Genomic DNA, 22,823 nt, shown 5'->3' with positions numbered 1-22,823 from the left:
AAAAAAAAAAAAAAAAAAAAAAAAAAAAGCCAAGTCTATCGTAGGGCCAAAGCATGAGATGATGCTCATTCTTCAAGGATCTTCATCTCATTTACTACAGAAGCGAAAACTTTTGTGTCAAAAAAGCACCCACATTTTTCCTCAAAAGCACCCACATTAAGGTTTGTTTCATCTGGTGCTAAAGAAGTACTAGAGAAACAGGAGTTGTTTGTTTGATTAATCTTCTCAGGCCTTGACTCACAGCCCTTGTAATTTTCAGACACACTTTTCTATTCTACTATCAGTGAAGTATTTCAGTTGACTCTAGCACTTCATTTGCAGCTTGACTCCTAGGTACCTACTATACTTAGTGATTTTGTGATTTTAGAGCTTCTGCTTGATATGTTTGGGAGGCACCTGACATACACATGGGATTTGGCAAATCTGCATTTTTGGTTAAAAAAAAAAACATTTGATGGATTGCATCATAGAGAAGAAGCTCTGCAATTTAGAGCATCTATTCATTTATTCTACCAAGAGTTAACAATTCCTTCCAGGTGTCACATAATTTTGTTTTTTGTTGTTGTTGTTTCGTTTTTACCTTAGGGGCAACAGAAATATTCGAATGAATCATATGTGATCCCTGCTCTCACAGTACTCACAATATGGTAAAGGAGACATAATTATATATAGGTTTATTATAATAAAACCATGACTAAAGTATCACAAAAATATTAGACAACATGCTGTGGAACCATAGATTTACCTATAGGTAGTCTTATCCCAGAGAAACTATTGTTGCAAGTAATGTTCTGCTTACCTATCTCTCCTTTTGTTCAAATATTGTTTGCTATCATTATATCAAATATTATTGAGCATCTCTTATGTATAAATCATTACGATAAGTGTTTATGTCACTATGATAGGTGTTATGAAAGATAAGAAATGAACCAGGTTGAAACAAATACAAAGTATGGTTTTAGGTTGACTTTAGTGAAAAAAATGGGTGTTGGTAGTTGTTCTAAAAAGGCTTGAACAGAGACATGGATTCATTTTATGATAACTCAGAGGTGTGTGACTGCTTCCATTTGGATAGTATTCAAAATATATTCATGGAGGACATTTGAGCACATTTTTGAACGCTGAATAGGATTTTGATGTAAAAAGGGACAAAAGATATTTTATGTACTAATAAGAGAGTAATTAATAGTAAAATATGGAAAATTATTTAATTTTTTTTATTTTACAGATGTATACTGATCTCTTGCCTTCTTCTATGTACTGTGTACTAATCACTGTTCTTTACATTTTTTATTGGGGGGTTTCCTGAGGCCTAGAGTGATTATGTCCTCATCCAGACTATTTTGTGTTTCTTCTATTAGTTAGCTGGGAGTAGTACCAATGAGGGATAGCTTCAAATTAAACTGAGGAACAGCATTGTGGAACAGCAAGCAGTGTAATTTGGTTAGAAAGTCAGCATGGAGCTGGCTTATGAAAGACCTTGAACAGGATTGGGAGATGAGATCATTTCATTCTATAGGCAAAGTGGGCAAAGTGGAGTTTTTGTAACCAATATGAAATATTCTCAAATTAAGAGAGACTCAGAGTTTTAGGGAATATATATATGTTAAATCTATAAAATTAAGTCTTTCTTAATTTTGTGTGTGTGTGTATAAAAACACATGCAGGACTTGGTAAATTACTGAGAGACATGTTCTAAAAATGTATGCAAACAGATGAGAGCAGTAAGGGCTGAACTATGACAGAGAAAATTGTAAAATGGCTGTTTGTCACCATTTTGGCTCAATGCATTTAGTAAATCACAAGACATCTTTTCAGTGACAAAATATTTTGATATTTTCATACGTCTCTGACCTCCAAACAGCATGGTCATTTCTAAAGAAGTTCTAGTGCAAAGAGAATAAGCAGAGCTATTCGTCTAAGGAGAACTAAAAACATGCTGTCCCAGAAACTAGGTGTGTCACCACCTAAGTGAGCACCAGTTGCAAAACTACTGGTGCTTTCATCTGACTCTAGAATATCTGTTCACTGTCACGCTCTACTTGAACAAATGCATGTGTAAAGTCTTTCTGGTTTGAGATACTTCCCTTGTATCTACATCCACTAACCATCAGATGTGGTGGAATTTATTCTCATCAATTGGATGATGAGAGCCAATGTTTCCATTATATTCATCACATACTGCTCAGAAAATTTAGCGTTACTTTTGATATAAATTCAAAAACATTGTAAACATTTTAGGGAGTATTTTCCCCCTAAAATTGTGTGGTTCTAAAGTCAGCATATTCAATAGAAAGCTAATATGTTGGTTGTGTAAGGGACTGTGTTTTGTTACTCTTATGTTTTTCATTTTACATTGCACTAATATGTATGTTTAATCAGAGCCAACAACTGGCAAGTTTTACTTGTTAAAAATTGTATTTTGGGGTTTTACACTTAAGTCTTTAATCCCCATCTTGAGTTAATTTTTGTGTAGGATATAAGGTAGGGGCCTAGTTTCCATTTTCTGCATACAGTTAGCCAGTTCTCCCAGCACCATTTATGAAATAAACAATAAATCTTTAGAAGAAAATCTAGGCAACACTATTCAGGACATAGGCACAGACAAAGATTTTATGATGAAAATGCTAAAAGCAATTGCAACAAAAGCAAATCGTGACAAATAACGTTTAATTAAACTAAAGAGCTTCTGCAAAGCAAAAGCAACTAACATCAGAGTGAACAGACAACTTTCAGAATGGGAGAAAAATTGTGCAATATATTCATCTGACTAAAGTCTAATATCCAGAGCATACAAGGAACTTAAATATACCAGTAAAATAAAACAACTCCATTACAAAGTGGGCAAAGGACCTGAACAGACACTTCTCAAAAGAAGACATACATGCAGCCAAAAAATATATGAAAAAATGCTCAATATCACTGATCATTAGATAAATGCAAATCAAAATCACAATGAGATGCCATTTCCCACTAGTCAGAAAGGCGATTATTAAAAAGTCCAGAAAGATGCTGGTGAGGTGGCAGAGAAAAAGGAACACTTTCACACTGTCAATGATAGTGCAAATTAGTTTAATCATTGTGGAAGACACTGTGGTGATTCCTCAAAGGCTTAGAGGCAGAAATACCATTTGACCCTGCAATCCTATTACTGAGCACACACCCAAAGGAATATAAATCATTCTATTATAAAGACACATGCACATGTATGTTCACTGAAGCACTATTTACAAAAAGCAAAGACATGGAATCAACCTAAATGCCTGTTAATGATACACTGGATTAAGAAAATGTGGCACATATAGACCATGGAATACTATGCAGCTATAAAAAGGAATGAGATCATGTCCTTTGCAGGTACATGGATGGAGTGGAAGTAATTATCCTCAGCAAAATAACACAGGAACAGAAAAATAAACATTGCATGTTCTCACTTATTAGTGGGAGCTGAATGATGAGAACACATGGACAGTGTGGGGAACAACAAATACTGGGACCTGTTGGATTGGGGCAGTGGGGAGAGAGAGAGCATCAGGAAGAATAGCTAATGGATGCTGGGCTTAATACCTTGGTGATGGGATGATCTATCTGTGCAGCAAACCACCATGGCACACATTTAACTATGTAACAAACCTGCACATCCTGCGTATGTGTCTTTGAACCTAAGAAGAAAAAAATTGTTGTATTTTTACAAGATACGATGTGATATTTTGATGCATGTATACATTGTGGAATGATTAAATCAAGCTATTAACATATCCATTACCTCATATACTTATCATTTTTGTGTGTGAAATATATAAAATATATGCAGTGATTTTTAAGTATATAAAAATATATGCAGTGATTTTTTAAGTATATAGTATGTTATTATTAACTATAGTTACCATGCTGTACAATGGATCTCTAGAATTTACTATTTTTGTCTAATAGAAATGTGTATTCTTTGACCAACATCTCCCCCTACCCTTTCTCAAGCCCCCCAGGCCCTGGTAAGTACCATTCTACTCTCTGCTTCTATGAGTTTGACTTTATAAAAATTTTACTTTTAATAACAGAAAACTTTTCCAAGGCATTTAATGAACTACTAACTCCTCTAAACCACTCATTCAGCCATAAACTTGAAAGCAAAATGGGCAACATAAAAGGCCTCATTAAAATAACATGTTTTCAGCCTGGGCCACATACTGAGATCCCGTCTCTACAAAAAAGTGATTTAAAAAAAATGGCTGGGGGTGGTAGCTCACGCCTGTAATCTCGATACCTTGGAACCCCAAGGCAGGCAGATCACCTGAGGTCAGCAGTTTGACACCAGCCTGTCCAACATGAATAAACCCCATCTCTACTAAAAATACAAAAATTAGTAGGGCATGTAATCTCAGATTACACCTGTAATCTGAGCTACTCAGGAGGCTGAGGCAGGAGAATCACTTGAACCCAGGAGGCAGTGGTTGCAGAGAGCCAAGATCCCATCACTTCCCTCCAGCCTGGGTGAAAGATTGAGACTGTCAAAAAAAAAAAAAAAAAAAAAAAGCCAGACACGGTGGCCATGTACCTGTAATTCCAGCTACTTGGGTTGCTAAAGCAGGAGGATCACTTGAACCCAGGTGTTTGAGGCTACAGTGAGCTATGGTTACATCACTGCTGTTTGGCCTAGGCAATAGAATGAGACTCTGTCTCTAAAAAAAATAAAAACTAAAATAAATAAAAATTTGTTTACTTTTAAAAAATATTGTTTACTTTCAATATGAGTAATGAACACACACATTAATTAAATAATCTAATATATCTAATGCTCATTCACTGTGGTGTGACTTTAACAACAAAATGAACTTATTTATGGAGGGAAAATGATGTGATTTAGTAAAAAGATGAAAATAGTTTCAATCAGAAAGCTATTCATGAATTATTGAGTATTCTGTGCAAAATGAATATGGAATGATTTCATCTTTGTAGAGTGAGTATTGAGCCCTTATTCAGACCCCCTCTTAAGAAGATCATGAAAAAATGGAGAAGCAAACAAAAGATCTATCAACCTGAGACTAATGAAGGCATTTTAAAATCTCTGTTTAATCATTTAATTCTCATAATTGTAGTACTCTTGCCACATCAGCACGGCTAACACTGATGCAGTCTATTAGTATAGCTGAAGATTGCGCCATCATATGGCCTCATCATATATTTAATTATTCGAAAAACCAAGTTATAGTTCAAAATCTGGAAGATAATGGGTAGAGATGGAAATACAGAGAAGAAAAAAAGGAAATTAAAGTCCAGTGTTTTATTAATGTAAACTTTGTAAGGAAAAAAATCAAGTGATCGATATTGCTATAAATGAAGTCATGTTCTCTGATTGTATTTTTTTCAAGCTTTGACCATTAACTACAATAAATTCTGTATCTTACATAATTTTTAATAACCACACAAATCCATGAAATTGATAGGATCCTTTATAAATGGACCAGAGCTTACTGTCCCTCAATAAACCTCTCCTTAGGCTCTCTCAGAAAACTATTTTAATTATGAAGCTTGACTCTCTGTGGTTTATCATCTTGGTCAATGAAATGCATTTGTTTTGGTGCTTGCATTTCTCTAAGATAAAATGAGCTTTTACCCCACAGTGCATCTTTAAATTTATGGAGTATATGCATAGTCTTTCTTAAAAAATTCACTACTAAATTGAAATGCTCTGAGGGGCAGTATATCACATTAGGTAGAAACAGGGCCTTTCAAATAAGATCACCTGGGCTGGGAATCCCAGATTCATATTTTACTTGCTGCTCTAGTTTATTTTCAAACACTAATGATAAATTTATTTTTACATATTTCTTGGCTATCTCAACTGCAATATGAGATTAATAAGAGCGATTGTCTCATAGAACTATATGTGAGAAAATTGATGCAATGTGCCTCACACGGAGCAAACATGTTTATAAATATATGTTTATATAAATTTAATTTATATTTATATTTTATATAAATTTATAATTTATATAAATATAATTTATAATTTATATAAATATAAATTATATTTATATTTATCATTATTGTTATTATTACATGAAGCAATACAATATAGTGGTTAAGAGTAGTGGCAGATGAGGGGAAGGGTAAAGAGAGAATGTGGGAAAGATCTGCATGTGCCTGGAAGTCTTTTTGCTCACATTCCAGTGGTGAGAATGAGTAATTGGCCACATTCTGATGCAAATGGAGCTGGGAGTAAAGTCTTCAGCTGGTGAGCTGCTTCCCAGGGACAACTCAAGGCACTGGAAGAGGGAGGACAGCACACATTTGGGTGGAGAACGATTCATCTCTGCCACAGGGAGCGTAACCTCAATTGTCTCAATTCTGTTTTTTTGGTAGACAAAGCCTGAATTAAGCGCCAGGCTTTATTTGGGAGGTACAAACCCAGGACACAGAGAATGAAGAAAATGAAGTCAAACCACAAATGATGGGGAGTGGTTCTGGGGTGTTACCATGTTGGCTCCTCTCTACAATGAGCCTCAAAGAGACAGAGAGAAAAGGAGCTGCAAGTACACTGGTGAAAGCTTAACGCAATCTGTGGGAGGAAGGGAGCAGAAGGAGGAAAGGGAATTTATCTCTCATATTTCTTCCCATTTCCTGAACTTTTGATTAAAGTTCACGACCAGAGTCTTCACTTGCCTGCATCAGTTGGACCCTGCCCCAGCCTTGGGAGGCTGCTCAGGAAGCCAGGCTCCACACCCTGCAAAGTGGCATTTCATCTAAAGTAGGAAGTGGTGGAAGGAGTCAAAGGTCCTTCTACAATCTGGCAGCCTGGAGGGAGGGTCTGGCATTCCAAGAAAGTAACTGGTCATTCTCAAGAGGTGGGACTGTATTGCCCAGGCAGGGGTGATCATCTACGGGAACAGCTGCGGTTAACTGAGTGGATGACAGTCTAAGGAGAAACTCTGAGGAGGCACCTGAGGCATCAAAAGTGTGCCCAAGCTATTCACCTTGCAGAAATAAATTAGCTTTTTAATGTAAATGTAAAACTATATCAGTTGAGAACCAAATAAACTAAGTAGAAGCAATTATATTTATTCCAGCAAGATTTTGATTCAGAAACAAATGCAATGGATGCTCATTTCTTGAAAAGCCTAGAATACTTTCTCCTCAAAAACAAACAAAAAGCGCATAACATTCTAATGCCCACAATCACTAACAAAGGTTTATTTTTCTAAATATGTGGTTTGATTTGGTCATGTAATATACTGAGAAATTTCACTGTAGAAACAATTTCTGTTATTATTAACATCATTTATATTCATATACATAAAACCCACATCTTATAATCAAAGTATCCTCTTTTATGTTGACAGGGGCCATACTTTAGACATTAATAAGATCAGGTATCCATCCAACCCTCTTTCCTAAATCATTTTGCCCAAATGAGAATTTATAAATGAATTTTATCCTCCTCCATGAACAATTTTCCAGAATCAAAATCAGTTATGTGATAAAACTTAATTCCTCTAAACAGATTTTGTGTTTCATGTTTCAAAATGATAAGGACAATCTAAGTCTATATTCTGGAATAGCAATTAATCCAAAATAAAAAATGGCGCTAATAACCTATTTCATACAAGCTGAGCTTTGTCTCTCTTTTTGAACCACATCTAGTAATAAGGGTATGAGGCTGTGCAGCCGAATGATTTGTGGCCTATGTATGTGCCCAATCTTCATCATGGAAGCTGTCATCAAGCTAAAGAGCATCTGGCCTTTGTTATTTTCTTAATATACATTAGAAGACTATGGACCCCAAATATCCCATAAAGAAAAATGGGAAACTTAATCCCACAGGTTTAATCTAAGTCAGAGAAAAAAATATTACAGAGAAAATACTCTGTTAGCTATTATTGGGAAATGGTGAAGATAGACTAAGAGAATCATAAAAATCAGAAGTGCGAGAGACCTAGGGTCAGTTTTGAATGACTTCACATTCCTTTAAAAAAAAGAGTCTTTTATGTTTTATTGTCCAAAAACAGTAACTCTTAAATAATTCTATTTAAATATTTTAAAGATCAGTCATTTCTATTTTAAGTTTACCCCAGAAGAGATATGGTGTGTAAATTCTTAGATTTAAATTCATATTTAGTAATTTTTTAAGTTTATTTTTATAATGATGTACAATATGATCCATTGGCATCATGCAGTTCATTAGCAGACTTTTTCTTGTGTTTCATAGCTGTAAAATCAGAAACATGTTTTCTATTAAAGGATTCTTTAATTTCAGCCTTCTTGAATAAAATCTTGATTGTCTTCCAGATAAATTCTACAACTTTTCTGAACTACTTATTCCAATATTTAACATTTAAATACTGATAATAATAATTCTAATAATCTAATAATCTAATAATTCTAATAATCTCTATTCCCTAAAACTATTATGCAGGCATAGGTCTTTCTGCTGTAGCTTTGTGAAAATAAACTAGTTATGAGGACCATTTTTACACAGTCCTTCAGCTACTTATCCTAGTTTTCTCTTCTTAAAGTGAATCTATTTCTTATTACCCAGTAACTTTGGTTTTTTTCTGTCATAGTTTTGAATTCACCCCAAATCTCTATTAGCTTTGATGGTACCATATGATCAGTTCTTACTTAAAGTTGTTATAGATTGGAAATATGATTCCATAACCACCTTCGTACTTCTCACTTTGCAAACTGCCATTCGGACATGTATTATTTATTTTTATCTATTAATGCATTGGAATCAATCCAGATATTTTCCATGGTCATTCTCTATCCAGTTCCTCAATTATTTCAATAGTTCACAAATACCCGTTTAACACTTGTTTGGGGCCACTTTGCTAGATTCTGAAAAAATAAAGAACCATAAGACAAACCCACTTCTCTGACTTGATAGCTAGGGGAAAAAAAACACATCAAAAAGGAGTAGCAAGGTGTGACTAACGAGAGTTGTAACACAGTATGTTTCAAAGTAGCGGAAATGATGGAAGGAGTGACTACCTGCAGAGGAAAATTCTCCCTGTGGATGGAATTTTTTTTAGTTGTGTCATGAAAATGAGCAAGAGTACGGCAGATGGCAAGCAAGCAGGGTAGACTAAAGAGAGAGATAAATGTATTTCAGATGAAAAGAATGAATGCATACTCAAATCCCAAACGTCTGGCATTGTAAAAACACATTGCGTTTTGGAAACTGCCCCGGCGTAGCGTAGCTGGTATGGAGAAGAATGGGAGAATGCATAGAACCAAGAGGGATGGTTAGAAGAGGACAGAAAGGAGCTCGTATATCCTACAGAGGGATTTGGACACTATCCTGTAGATAAATGTTCCATAATAAATAACGTGAGGTTTGTGTTTTAGAGGGAAGAAAGGTCAAAAAACAGAGGATGAGCTGCAAGGGCTTTTGACTGGCCACAGAGGCAAGAGGTAGAAGAATTCTGGTAAGAGAAAATAAGAACTCTACTCAGGTTAGGATTATGAGATGGAGAAAACAGAGCTAATTCTGGAATTCAAGACTTTGTGCCTTTTGGTTATGGATGGCGAAAGGAAGGAGGGAGTTAAGAATTTTTCAGGTGAAGTAAGTGAAGGGATTATTAAGCAAGACAAACAATAGAGAAAAGGAGGCGGGAGGGAGAAGAAGATAATGATTTCACTGAGATGTCTGTGATACCCTCTCACGGTAGTGTAGAAAATATAATTCTGGCACATCAGAGGGAGCTGGGGCCAGAGGCATGCATCAAGGAGTCAACATATGGCAGTGATGGGGCAAGACTAGGAGCAAGACCAAAACCCACAGGAAGCACATGAGTGAGGAGAAATGATGAGGGCCTAGAATGCTAAACCTGGGTTACCAACATTTAGAAAGTAGGAAGAGGAAGAGGAGTCAGTGGAAGAAACTGAAAATGAAGATTATAAAAGGTGAAGAATTTGGGGAAAAAAATGCTTCCATGGCCAAGAAATAAGAGGGCTCTAAGGAGAAGGGCCAAAAGAATCTAGGAGTACAGAATTCAAGTCATAATGCAGGTGGGGAACAAGGCATCAGATTGTTTTTGCTGAACTTCATGGTTAAGATATTTTAGAAAAGTCAGGGAAGGAAGTAAACGTCAGACTACAGTGTTAGAGAAGGGAGTCTGAGCAAACAGAGAACATGAATCGAGAAGGACAAATCTGGCAATAATGGAAAGGAAATAAGTGAGAATGAGAAAAAGTGAGGATGTGGAGTTGATGCTTGCTTTTATTCTTCTTCTTTTTTTTTTTTTTAACAGGAGTGATGAACATGGTTAGAGGCTGAAGGATGTAATCTATTTAAGAGGCAGAAAGTAGAAGGAAATGTGAAATTCTTCTTCCTGGACAATTCAGGAAATCAGGGACAAGACTGGATGAAATTAGGAACTAGAGAGAAATAAGCCTTGGGCAGAAGGAATATCTCTTCCTCTGAGGCAAAGCAGGACCTGCATTGCGAGTCCTTTCTGTGCTTTATGGCACTGACAGGCCAGGTAATTTTGACACTGATAGAAGCCATGGTCCTGCCAAGGCATGGGAGTTTATTAAACAGATGGGCCAGTCACAGCCCCAGAATTCTGGGGCTGGGAGACAAAGTGGAAAATCATGACACAAGGAAAAAAATTAGAAAATGTAAATTCTTATTCTTAGACCCAAAAAAGGCATTAAATTTTATGTGAACTAGTAGGAGGAAAGATGAGTGTGGAAGGCGGGCCCTGGATTCCATTGTGATCAATAACTTGGGACTTGGAATCCAATAAAAGTAAGTTCATATCTCAGCTCAGGCACTTTCTAAGTACATGACCTTATGTCAGGCACTTGGCCGCTCTTGTTTGGGTTTCTTCGTGTGTAAGTTGAAATCTATGGTAATATTTTCACAAAATTGTTGTAAGAAGTGAGTGAGAAATCAATATGAAGCTTACAGAATGCAATAGAGGTAGCTATCATTAAACTTTATATTCCCTTATTTGGATTACGCAGACTAAGTATGAAAGTGGGAAGAGTTGTGACTATTCTAGCACAAAGGTTGTGATCTCCATGAAGTAGGAACAAACCATTTCGTGGCGCAGACTTATAAGGATTGAAGCGTGTAAGAGAGCAGTGTCAGGAGAAGGAAGAGAAAGTGACTGGGAACACATAAAGTTTGGTAAGCAGAGTCAAAGGCCCAGCTGAAGAAGGTAGCTATTATTTGTAGTATTGCTACTCTAAGTAGTCAAAAGTTATTTCTCCAGTATTCGGGGATGTGGGAAGGTTTTGGAGGGGCAAGCAGATGAGAGTGATATCCTTGGATGAGTGGGCAGATGGAGTTTGTGGTTGAAGTGACTGTGGAATCAGAAATGTAGGCCTGGCCTTGAAAGAAATGAAACCAGGAAGGAATTCAGAGACTGGGAGATTGCACAAAGGTCGATGATTTTAATAGCATCAGAAACACACATAACAGGGTGGGGGTAAGAAAAACTGCAGAAGTGGAATCTGTTAGATGAGCAGCAGAATGAAAATCACTGAAGTGGAGACGAGGTGAAGGAGTGAGATTCTGAGGAGTGGGAGAGACAGGGCCAGGTCACGGAGAAGATAGCCACAGACAGGGGTTGGAGCGTGATAAACTCATGCTAGGTGCTGTGGGATTTGCCTTAGGATGCTCTAGGGTAAACACACCTGATAGCAATAGCTTAATAATCCCTTTGGAATTACCCTGTATGGCAGGCACACCTGAGTGTGTGTTTCAAGCTAGGGAATCCAGGAGCAGCTAACCTGGAGTCCATGAGGAACATCTGAGCCCTCATCCAGTCTCATGGAACACAGACCACACAGGAGAATGAGTTTTGGGTTGGATGAAGGTCGCCAGGTGGAGGTCCTTAAGGAGGGGGGTTGTTAAGTGAAAATGCTACATAAACTGCATGCTGTTAGCAAGAGGTTGTGGTTTTCTTGCCCAGTCCTCCACCACTGGGCCGTGTAGTTATATTGTCTAGCCCACTGCTCCTGGACCATTCTTGTACATGAAGTGGTTCTCCTGTCCAGCCTGGCACCACTGGCCTCTTTCCCGGGTATGTAAACCCCTAGTAAAACCCCATATCTTTTTTGTTAGCTCTGGGTCTCTTCTTTGGTCTCTTGAACCTCAACCCTATTTGAGGTTAAAAAGGATTCAGCACTACAGATGCTGATAAGAACATTTTGAAATTGACAAAGCTAGAAAACTGTAAAAGCTTAAACTGATGAAAAAACTGTAAAAGCTTAGACTGCATTTACCCACAGGCTTCCTATAGCATATGGAGTTTGTAGGTGATCACACAGAAATTTAAGGCTAATATGATATTCTTCGAGGAAGAGTCAGTATCTCCCTTAAACCTGGAGTTTCAGAGCTGAGCACAGTGTGTAACACATTGACACATAGTAGGTGTGCAATAAATGTTAACTGAATGATTCTGTGAATCATTAAACTGTTTGTCATTTTCCAAATTACAAACCAAAGACGGCTTAACCATTAAAAAAAATACAAATCTTAATTGCTTTAAATTGGGAATTTTAAGACACTAAAATCTTCCTTCCAAAGCACAAAAGCTAGTTGCATTTTGGTATTTTTCCTTCATTCATGAATTCAGCAAATATTCATTGAACAACAACTATGTGCCAGGCACTGTTCCATACATTGGGAAAAACAGTAGAGGAAAAGGCAAACAAGGCCCTAGCTCAGGGAGCTTAATTCTAGTGGGGGAAACACAGACAGTCAGCATATAAAAATATATATGTTAATTTCAGTTAGGAGGAGGGCTGCAGTGAAATTAAAACAAGTAGTGGGATGGAGAGTAACCAGGAGTACTGGAGTATAGCTCTTTTATATAAGACAGTCAAAGAAGACCTCTGACAAGGTGACATTTATAACTGGGAACTGAAGGATAAGAAGGAGCCAGACGTGTGAAGATTGGGAGGTATTCCAGGTAAACAGGTGGTGTGAAGGACCTAAGGCAAGATCAGGTTTAACAGAGAAGGACAAAAACAAGATGAATATGTCTATTCTGGAGTCTAGTGAGAAAGCCCTAGCTTTTCCCAAATTCTTACATGTTTTAGCATATGATCACAGTGCATATGCAGTTTTCAAGGGCTGCATAATGGTTAAGAACAGTCTCTGGAGTGATGCTGCTTGCATTTAAATCCTGGCCCCTCCTTTTCTAGCTAGATAACCTTGACAAAATCTACCTAACCATTCTGGCAGGTTTTCTTACCTGTAACTTAGTGATGCCTACCTCATACTGTTGTGAATGTGAGATTTCACAAAATTATTTGGTTACCATTGATTGCACACTTACTTTGTGTCAGTGTGTTAGCCACTGTGCTGGGCCCTAGAACTCCACAGGAAAGGAAGATACTGAATCTTCCTCATATTAGCCTTAGACTTCTGTATAATCACCCACAAACTCCCTATAATACAGAAGTCATACAATAAATGAATTATTAATAATAATTTTAAAGTACTTAGGTAAATTCCTGGAACATAAATAGTACTTCTTAAATAAGATAATTATACGTTCCCCACCCCGCCACACACTGGATTATATGGGAAAAAGAAGCCATTTTGTTACATACTCTTAATGATTATTTTTCTTGGCTCTGAGTATCCCTTAATTTAATTAAATCTGTAAGAAGAAGCATGTTGTTAGTTTTTCTACATCACAAATCACTTGACAAAGAATATCACTATTACGCTTTGAAATCTTTCATAATAGTGATCACCTGAGTGGCAGAGTGTGGGTGAACCAATAAAAACTTTTCACTGATCAAAATCTCTTTAAGGGGCATGGCTCATCTTAATGGGTTTCTCATGAGGTTACACCTAAATAACAACAGAAAAGGTAAATATGTTATCAAATTCTATCCTGCCAGCTGAGTTTATCCTGCAGGAAAGTTATACAATGTTTCAAACAAATTATTGAGTTTCCAAAAAAATTGCATTATTTACCATAATAAAACAAATTTCTGCCTTCTGAAAAGTAGTCTATTTCTGTTAAACTAATAGAATTGGATATAATGGCTAAGAGACAATAAATGTGGGCAGATTAAGTTTTAAAAATATATTTACCATTGTTTTGTGATTTCCTGTTTTATCCTAATGTTCATAATGTTAAGAACATTGTCTAAAAATATTATAAAGTATTTTATGGACAATGACTTGAAAAAAGTATGGAATGTATCTACAGAGAAACAGAGAATTTATCTATGGAGAAACTGCTCGAAAAAGTAGTAAAGAAATTCCCCAGTCTGGCAAACTTTTTAAAAAATAATTGGAGGGATGCAAATGTAATGCATGATTAACTTGAATCAAGTGAAAAGACAAATGTGGGTGATATTCCTATTGAATATTGTGAATTATTGAAATAAAACTTTTAAGTAGTACATTGCAATTGTGTAATAGAAAGCATGCATTGTAATCTATTTGGTCTAAGTTAAATTTACTAAATAAAATTATACTTATGGGTATAGTCTTAAAGTCTGAAAAGTGAATTTCTAAAAGGCATAGTTGACACTTAATAAATCTGTATAGAATTTGCTAACATATGAAACAGAAACCTGCAAGGGGACTTTGAGATTAATTAATCCACCTGCTCAGTTTTCCAGATGATGTAGCCAGTTTCTAAGCAACTTTACTAAAGTCACAAAGCTAAAACTCTAACAGTTTTTTGTGTTGTACTACAATTTATCATTTTCTTTTACAGTTCTAAAAGTAATATAACTTAACATGCTTTTATGTTACTTTAACCATTGAATAGCAATATTTCATATTACTGAATAGCGTATTTTAAAATTTTATTAGAATTACTAAAGAATATCATCTCAAAATATTAGTATTCTAGATATTTTTCCTATAGTCTACAGTTAATAATTTTAAAAACAGGTCTCTAATTTTAGACATTTAAAAATATTAGATCCTAAATGAAAATTCCTACAAATTAGGTTTCCCTTGGAGAACACAAAAAAGGCATTATATCATAAATATGCCTAGCTGCTAACTCAATAAACTCCTATTTCTCTGACATCCCTTTCCAGCGTTGCATCCTTTTATTCTTTCTTTTTTGTGTTTACAGAAAACTGGGCACAAACCAGAAAGTGTGGATTTGTGTGGTGCACACATTGAATGGGCCAAGGAAAAATCGAGTAGAAAGAACGTCTTTCAGGTAAGAATGTTACATATATTCAATTTATTCCTATTCTCTCTAAATCTGAGCTCTCTTGGGTAACTAAAATAAGACTACCTTCTTGTGATGTGCTCATATACGTGAACTAGTTGTCTGAAGGTCGTTATGAAAGGCGACTCCTCTTCCCAGTTGAATCTTTGTTTTGTTGCGTTTTTTCCTGGAGACTGGTTGCTATCTAAATACAAAATATATGTTGCATGTTGATTAATGTAAACACGCAAAAGTTATTGAAGTTTGCAGTGTATGTGATAGATGTCTGGGGTTCAAATGTAGAATGCTTGACTTAAATAGATTTGATCTAGAATATTCAGATGCACACAAACTAAGATACACCAAGTATAAGCTATTTACATCCGTGACACTCTTGCCTTCCAGCCATTAATTACATTTACAAGTGTAACTTACGGGAATGGAGAGGGCTGAGCAACTATAAAAAATAGATTCTTTCATATTGCATAACTTAGTTTTTTGAAGAAAACTTGATTAATACTTATAATCATATTCTATTGAATGGAAACAACCAGATGAAATGCTTGAAAGGGATAAAACTGGAAAATGTAATTTCACACATGACGTTTCCAAAATCATTGGCAATTAATAATTTTAAATTATAGAGTTTTATTTTTGTTCTATTTTATATGAAATTTTATTTAATTTTATATTTCTGAAATAACTAATAATTTTATAGGTATATTTTAGAATTTACATAATTTAGTAGAAAATTATTTATTGTTTTTATAATTTATTATAATTACTTTTTAAATGTCTTTTAAGAGCATGTTGGCCCTTGAATACAAGTCAATTCTTTTGTTCTTAAGTGCTTTGTTGAAATTAATATTGGGTCCTATAAAAGCATAGGTAGGTGACACTTCCAACCTACACTCTCACTGAGGGGAAGGAGCTGGTTTCTAGTTTGGTTTGTATTTTCCAGATGTTATTGAGATATATCCAAATAATTTGGATCCATTTGGATTACCAAAATAAAACAAATATTTTAACACATTCTGGAATAAATTACTTTTCTAGTTTTATTCTATTTAGGTATAGAGATTTTTTTTATCAAAAAAGAATGTGAGAGAATATATACAATTATTATTCATCAATTAAAAATAAAATGTAGAAAAGAAGGAAATAAAAGGGAGAGAGAAAAGACAGAAGAACACTAAACACGCTTGGCCTGAAATCAATGCTCTAAAGCTGAAAGTGACCTAAATATGGCTTTATAGAATCAAGAAGAGGAAATAAACTTTATTTTAAAGGGAGGAACTATAGATCAGTGACTTCCCCTTTTCCCCAATTTCTTACTCATAGTATTCTGCCATAAATAACGAAATTTAGAGGTTAAAATCCTAGCTTTTTGACAACCTAGATGACCACATAAGAAAGCTCTGTACTAGACCACATAAGCTCAGTGGTAAAGCCTCATTATGTACTGCAAATTTAGCATCCTAATCTCCAAAGCTGTAAAAGACGCCGAAATTTGTCACAAACATTATTCTTGGACTATATCAACCCTTTGGAGATGGGCTAAGCCAGCCTTTTTCAGTTTCTTCTGATAACCTTACGAAGAGTTAAATGAGTTCACAAATAAGGATGACATTCAACTATATATGATGCATACAGGGCTAAAAATATTGATGAAAAAATTATGTATATTTTTGCATAAATATGAACATGCATAGATCTACATTTCAGCCACCTATATTGATAGTATCATCCTGATCTTTTCAGGATATGACTAACCACCTCCTATTGCAATTTTCTAGTTGACTTTTATATTTCTGAATGTAGGTCCTTCAAAGATATTAAAAACTATTCTCGTTTTTTGTCGCTTTCTGGAGGTAAAAATCTTGCCAGCTAGTTTTGTTGATAATGTAATCGAACAGTTCACGGGGTCTCAGTGTTCTTACAGACACTTTTTTTTTTTAATCTTGTACTTTTAGAGAAACAAGAGGTAATTATAAGGATACTGTGAATAACAAAGTGAAAGAAAAGATTCAAGTTTCATGTTCTGTTTCATTCGTTTTGAGTGAATCCCTTGGTTTCCCTGTGGTGCTGAAATCTTTTCATCACCTAAATGCATGAGTTTTGGTAAAATTTACTAATACGTATCCATAGATAGAGACTATGAGAGTAAGCCTTTCGAGAGGAACAATATAAATAGCTTTTATAGTTCTGTTAACGAAAAAGCATCGGGAAGGATTTGCCAGAGAGCTAAATCTAGATGACTTGCATCAATATTTGATTAGATACATTAGCTGGTCTAACTCTCAAATGATCAGAATAAACATGATTATGTCTCAAAAACATGGTATTAAGGCATTGTTGTACTTGGAGTATGCATGTGTGAGTGTGTGTGCAATGGTTTCATTACCTACAGAATAATGAAGTGTTTCTTCCTGACTGAAAAAGACCATCATAATTTCAGTTGATGTGCTACATTGGAAATAGCTTTAGAATTCCAAGTTTGAATTAGGCTTGGTGTTCAATCTCAGTCTATGAATTATAGATTACAGATAGCAAATGACTATTGAGATTTTTGGTTCAAGAAAAATCAAAGAGCAAAATTAGAAATAATTTTAAAATTTGAAATCTGTCTTTTAAAAGTTTGATGGATTAGCAATTATATGCCACATAATTACAATGTCTGCAGAGAAGTTGAACTTAAAATGAATAGGAAAACAAACAAAAAACTGTGTGTTCCTGAGAGATGCTTGCAAGTCTCAGAAGCACACATTTTTGACAACCAAAAATGGACAGATTTCATTTATTTCATTTGTTCATATATGCTGTTTGGATGTTTGAGTTGTTTTCTCTTTCTATTAAAAGCCAAATTTCCTTCCTAGTTGAAATCATATCAAACTATTGACGTGGATTCAATGTTATTTAATTGGTATGTGGAAACATAACAATGACAGCATTAATTATTAAGTTTTGGTATTCAACAACTTTGAGTAAATCAGAATGATGCTCACTTGCTAAGTTTAAGAATATCTGAATATTTTATAACAGCACATTTTTTGGCCTAATTGGTACTTCAGAACAATAAATAATAAAAGAATTAACTTCTATAATAAAATATATATTAGATGTTATAATTCATATAAAATATGTATATGTATAAAATATATATAGACTTATATACATATGTATATATAATGTACCCATGTATACATAACCTAATAGTTTGACCTTAGAAAATAGAGTGAGCACTTACACACACAACACACACAGACACACACACACACACACACACACACAGAAAGACACTACACATTTATAAAAGATCAAAGAAATTCTCAGTTAAAGTAGTAAATGTCCATTGCTGCTAACTTTTGTTTAACTCTGCATTTATGATCATTGTCAAGGACTATCACAAGTTTGATGTAGTTTGGGAAACATTTAGCAACTCAGCTATAATGAGCTGGGTACGAGTCTTCGTAGTTAAGAGCAACACTAGGTCTTCATCAGGGATAGAGTGAATAAAAAGATTTATGTTCAAACCACATGTTTTAAACATTCCTGCTAAGTGCTAGTTTGCTCTTTGGTGTTTAGCCTGAAATTTAAAGCACTAAGGATTAAAAGGATTACAACATAATCTTAAATAATCCTAAATGTCATTTACAGAGAGATAGCTGTAATAACTAAATAAAACCATGTTCAAGGATGGCAGCAGTGTCAGGCAGCCTCCGTAACACAAACGGGGCTACTGTCACCTTCTGTTTCCTGGCTGGGCACATTAGGCAGTTACAGTCTTTCAACAGGAAGTTCAACTGAGAAAATGACTGCAAAATACAAGTTTTTTTTTTTTTTAACTGTTAATATCTTATTTCAGAGTTGAAGGGAATTTTTCACTTAGGTTTTGTTTTTTCCTTTGAACACAAACCTTTCTGAGTATTTTGGAAAGTCTAGGGAAAGGAAGTTCATGGCATGGCTATAAAATAGACAGCTGAGACATCTCTAAAAACTTCCCCAACCTCCAAGGAGATACCCCTTTATTAAATATATGAGAGTCCCAAAGTACTATAATTATTTACATGTTATTAATTTTAGTACTCAAATATTCTTTACTTAAATATTCCGTCATCCAAATTAATTTTGTTTCCCCAGAGAAAGTATATAGACACAAACTATATCCCATACTGCCTTCTACATATTAAACCAGAAAACTGAACACTTTTTAGCTGAATAAGTTGTTACTACTAAGGCTAGAGTTGCATTCCTTTAGGGAAACAAAACAAATTCACTTTTGTCAAAAAAAAATTTTAGGGAATTGTATCCACAGTATAGGCCTTCTAACTCCAAACTTTCTAGGATGTAAATAGGGAGTAAAGATTAAGATAACTATCTGTTTCCTGGGTCTTTTTCATTACAAATTATAAGACAGCATTATTTATTTAAAATAAATAAATCATTTTTACTCGAAAAATTTATTTTTTCTCAGAGCCAGAAGTGACTAGGCTTCAGTTTTCCTGAGTTTCCTTTAAAATAAAGTTTTAAAACCATACGTTGGGCTCGTCTATAGATTACATGCTTTCAGTAAGGTAATTCTACCAATAAATATATCATGGCTGATTAGGAATATATCAGTTGCCTGCTTGCTGCTTGAAAGGCAGAAAAAATTAAATAACTTAAGAAGATGAAAGTCTGTTTTCCTCCCCACAACCCCCACCAATTTATAACCTCAACAAATATCATGGTTATATTTCCTGGATTTGAGATTCTTTTTCAATAAATTAAAAAATAGATCTCAGGAGACAGATTCTATCCCTGAAAGTAAACCTCAAAATAGATTTGTCATTATTTATATTACTTTTCTGACTTTGGATGGAGTCTTCTGACTATAATGTGTATTAAATATTTTTATGTAATATTCTCCATGGATATACATTACGTTTAAACATAATTTGATCTTTCTAATCTGAATATGTCTTAGCTTAAAATGTTTAAGTACTACTTAAGTTTATTAATGTGAAGATAATTTAATAACATCTTTAAAAACATAATTTTAAGCCAAAAGAAAAAAACTACTGGTATTTTGCTTTTATCCATTTCCTTGTGTTGCAAGTGGTGGTTTAAAATAAATCTGAGCTTTTATGAATTTTCTCTTTCACTTTTCAGTGCTTGTAGTTAGACAAAATGCAAAAGGATAATTCTTCACATTCATACATGCATTAGATTTCCAGTAAAGCTGGTTTCACTTTAGAGAATTACTCAAAGTATCTTAAAAGATGCGACATTAAAAATAAACCAGAGTAAGAGAAGCATTAATGTCGAATACAGTTGTTTTTTCCTCTACAACTTGTCCCCAGTCAATTTTCTCTACCTTTTAGATATTCATCCAACATTCAGAAGGTGCAGTGGAGAGAACCTGTGAGTCTTGGGACGTGTGTTCCAGTTTGCACTATGTCAGTTGTAACTTTATGTAGAACACAGGGCAGGATCCCTCCTCCAAGGTTGTCACACCAAGGAAATATGAGATGACAGTCCTTATCTCACCTGCTCATTTGTGTTAATGCTAAAATGAAGCAATCCTGTATGTTGTGTGTTTGAAAGCAATTACAAAGGAGTGATTTTAATATAAATACAGCAGGCTTTCATTATTCATCTACTAACCACATTATCTCACAATGTTTTGAGGGAAATTCCAGATATGGATTTTGGAAGAATCGGGTTGAGGGAAGTAAATATCTGTGAAATGCAACTCAGAATTTCTGCTCTACTTCTGGTCTTTCTGCTGCCATCTGAACTTAATAGATGGATATTTAATACACCATGTGAAAATCTTTTCATTCTTTGTGTAACTCAGAATATAGATCCTTAAACTTAAATTACTTTTAATGTTCTATTCTTACAGTGTCATTAACGTAAAATCCAATCAATATAAGTTAATCAATGACATATTCAAATTAACACTTTTTTAAAAAAAACATATCACCTTGAAAACCCTACCAAGCTGTTAATAGAAACTTGCAAAAGGTAACTTAGAGACACGAGTAGCAACTATGCCCCAAGTAAGCGAGGTACAATAGTGCCACTTATTATTCCCCTACTGAGGTATCAGTACAATACTGTTTTTTCTGATTGAAAAGAAAGAGATATTTTATTTGTATGATTTTTAGCTTTGTTTTTGTTAATGGGGTTATACAGATTTTGTATAAAGGGAGGCATGTAAGTTTATAATTAGAGATTTGATTTAGAAATGTGAAGTCAGGAGTATTAAAAAATTGAGTGCAAATGATAGGATCTGGGGACAGGAAATAAAATTGATCATAATAATCTAGATGAGACCAAAAGAGCTTGTTTGCTTTGACTGATGAAAAGAGACACAAACAAGAATGTGGATGGAAAGTACATTCTGCAAATGAAGAACATGCCTATTGGTTCAGATAATGTGACTTGGGAACCACTGTCTTTTTGTAGGTTTAATTTTATAAGAAATAATAAACCTTTTTAAAGTATATTCTAGATATCTAGAATTAAGATATATAAACGAAGTATATTGTTAAGGAAAACAATACAAACTTTATGTTGCCTGGTGACTTTGTGAAGCTCACTAGTCAAAGCCTTAGACACCAAGGATGTATGCTTATTTGCACACTTTCATTGTTTCACTACTAAAGGGCATGATGCTGCCTTACTGTATTCATTCTTTTTGAACTATCAAAGCAGCATGGAACTGGATGACAGTAAAGTTTGAAAATGGTAGTATTAGTACATTTTGGTCCCCAGTTAGCAAAAGGAACTAAGATTTTGAGCTTCCAAAATAACATAAATTAAAATAATTGTCAACTTGGTTTCTTCTGTTTCTAACATGAGAATTGGGTGCATGTGACCTAATGAGCTTAGACAACTGGACAGCTCACTTCACATTGCCTTGAGTAGCTGGCTATGTGAGCTCAAAGATACGAGTTGCGAAGTTGGAATAAATTCTGCATTTTAGTCTGATACTAGGCTAAATGCACAATGCTGTTCTTCATTTACCAACATCATATCATGAATACCCTCTTCTCATGGAACATATTCTGTATCTTGATGTTTTGGTAGAGCTAGTATGATGGTCTCTGTGCCGTCCATGTGCTCCTGTGGCTCACAGCGTAGTTTCTCTGTATTCCCAAAACCAGAATGAGGCTAACTGAGCCACATGGGGAGCAAACCTGAGACTTGACATGATGGACTCCAACTTGGGCAAAAGAAAGCACTGCTACTGGGGAATTTTATGGAGTCAAAGTAGAATTAACAAGTGTATTGTTTTTCTACTTCTCATTTTAATCACATTTATAAAGTATAGAAAATATTATATTGATCTAGTAAGACAATATTCAAGCCAAGGGATCCTTTTTCACATCTGTTTCAATATTTGTATATATATATTTTAAAGAGAGCAGCCATGTTTATTTCATGCTGTGTATGATTTTTTTTTTTTTTACAGCAGACAGGCCTATTCCAGAAAAAGGAATAATTTAATCCCTAAAGCTGGTACATAATAGATAGGGCCAGTAAATGGTATCACATTTTACAGCTTGTCCATAAGGATGACACAGGGTGAAATAAAATTGAGTGCTTTTGGATAGCATAGGATCACTGGCAGATAAATAGATGATGCTATTCAGTTTTTAGAAACATAAGGTAATGAGGCTGGATCTG

General features: G+C 34.8%; 1 protein-coding gene across 4 annotated transcripts in view; it reads left to right on the top strand.

Annotated features, from left to right (window-relative positions):
• ARHGAP15 (Rho GTPase activating protein 15) overlaps positions 1-22,823 on the top strand; it is a 640,576-nt gene that overhangs the window by 110,566 nt on the left and 507,187 nt on the right. For all 4 annotated transcript variants that reach the window (XM_017523184.2, XM_037736629.1, XM_037736627.1 and 1 more), the window contains exon 6: positions 15,066-15,155. In XM_017523184.2, the coding sequence (XP_017378673.1) occupies positions 15,066-15,155 (90 nt within the window). The remainder of the gene's footprint in view (positions 1-15,065; positions 15,156-22,823) is intronic.

The sequence above is a fragment of the Cebus imitator genome, unplaced genomic scaffold, assembly GCF_001604975.1.
Source record: "Cebus imitator isolate Cc_AM_T3 unplaced genomic scaffold, Cebus_imitator-1.0 Scaffold27, whole genome shotgun sequence".
Taxonomy (NCBI): domain Eukaryota; kingdom Metazoa; phylum Chordata; class Mammalia; order Primates; family Cebidae; genus Cebus; species Cebus imitator.
This window is presented reverse-complemented; position numbering and strand designations above follow the sequence as displayed.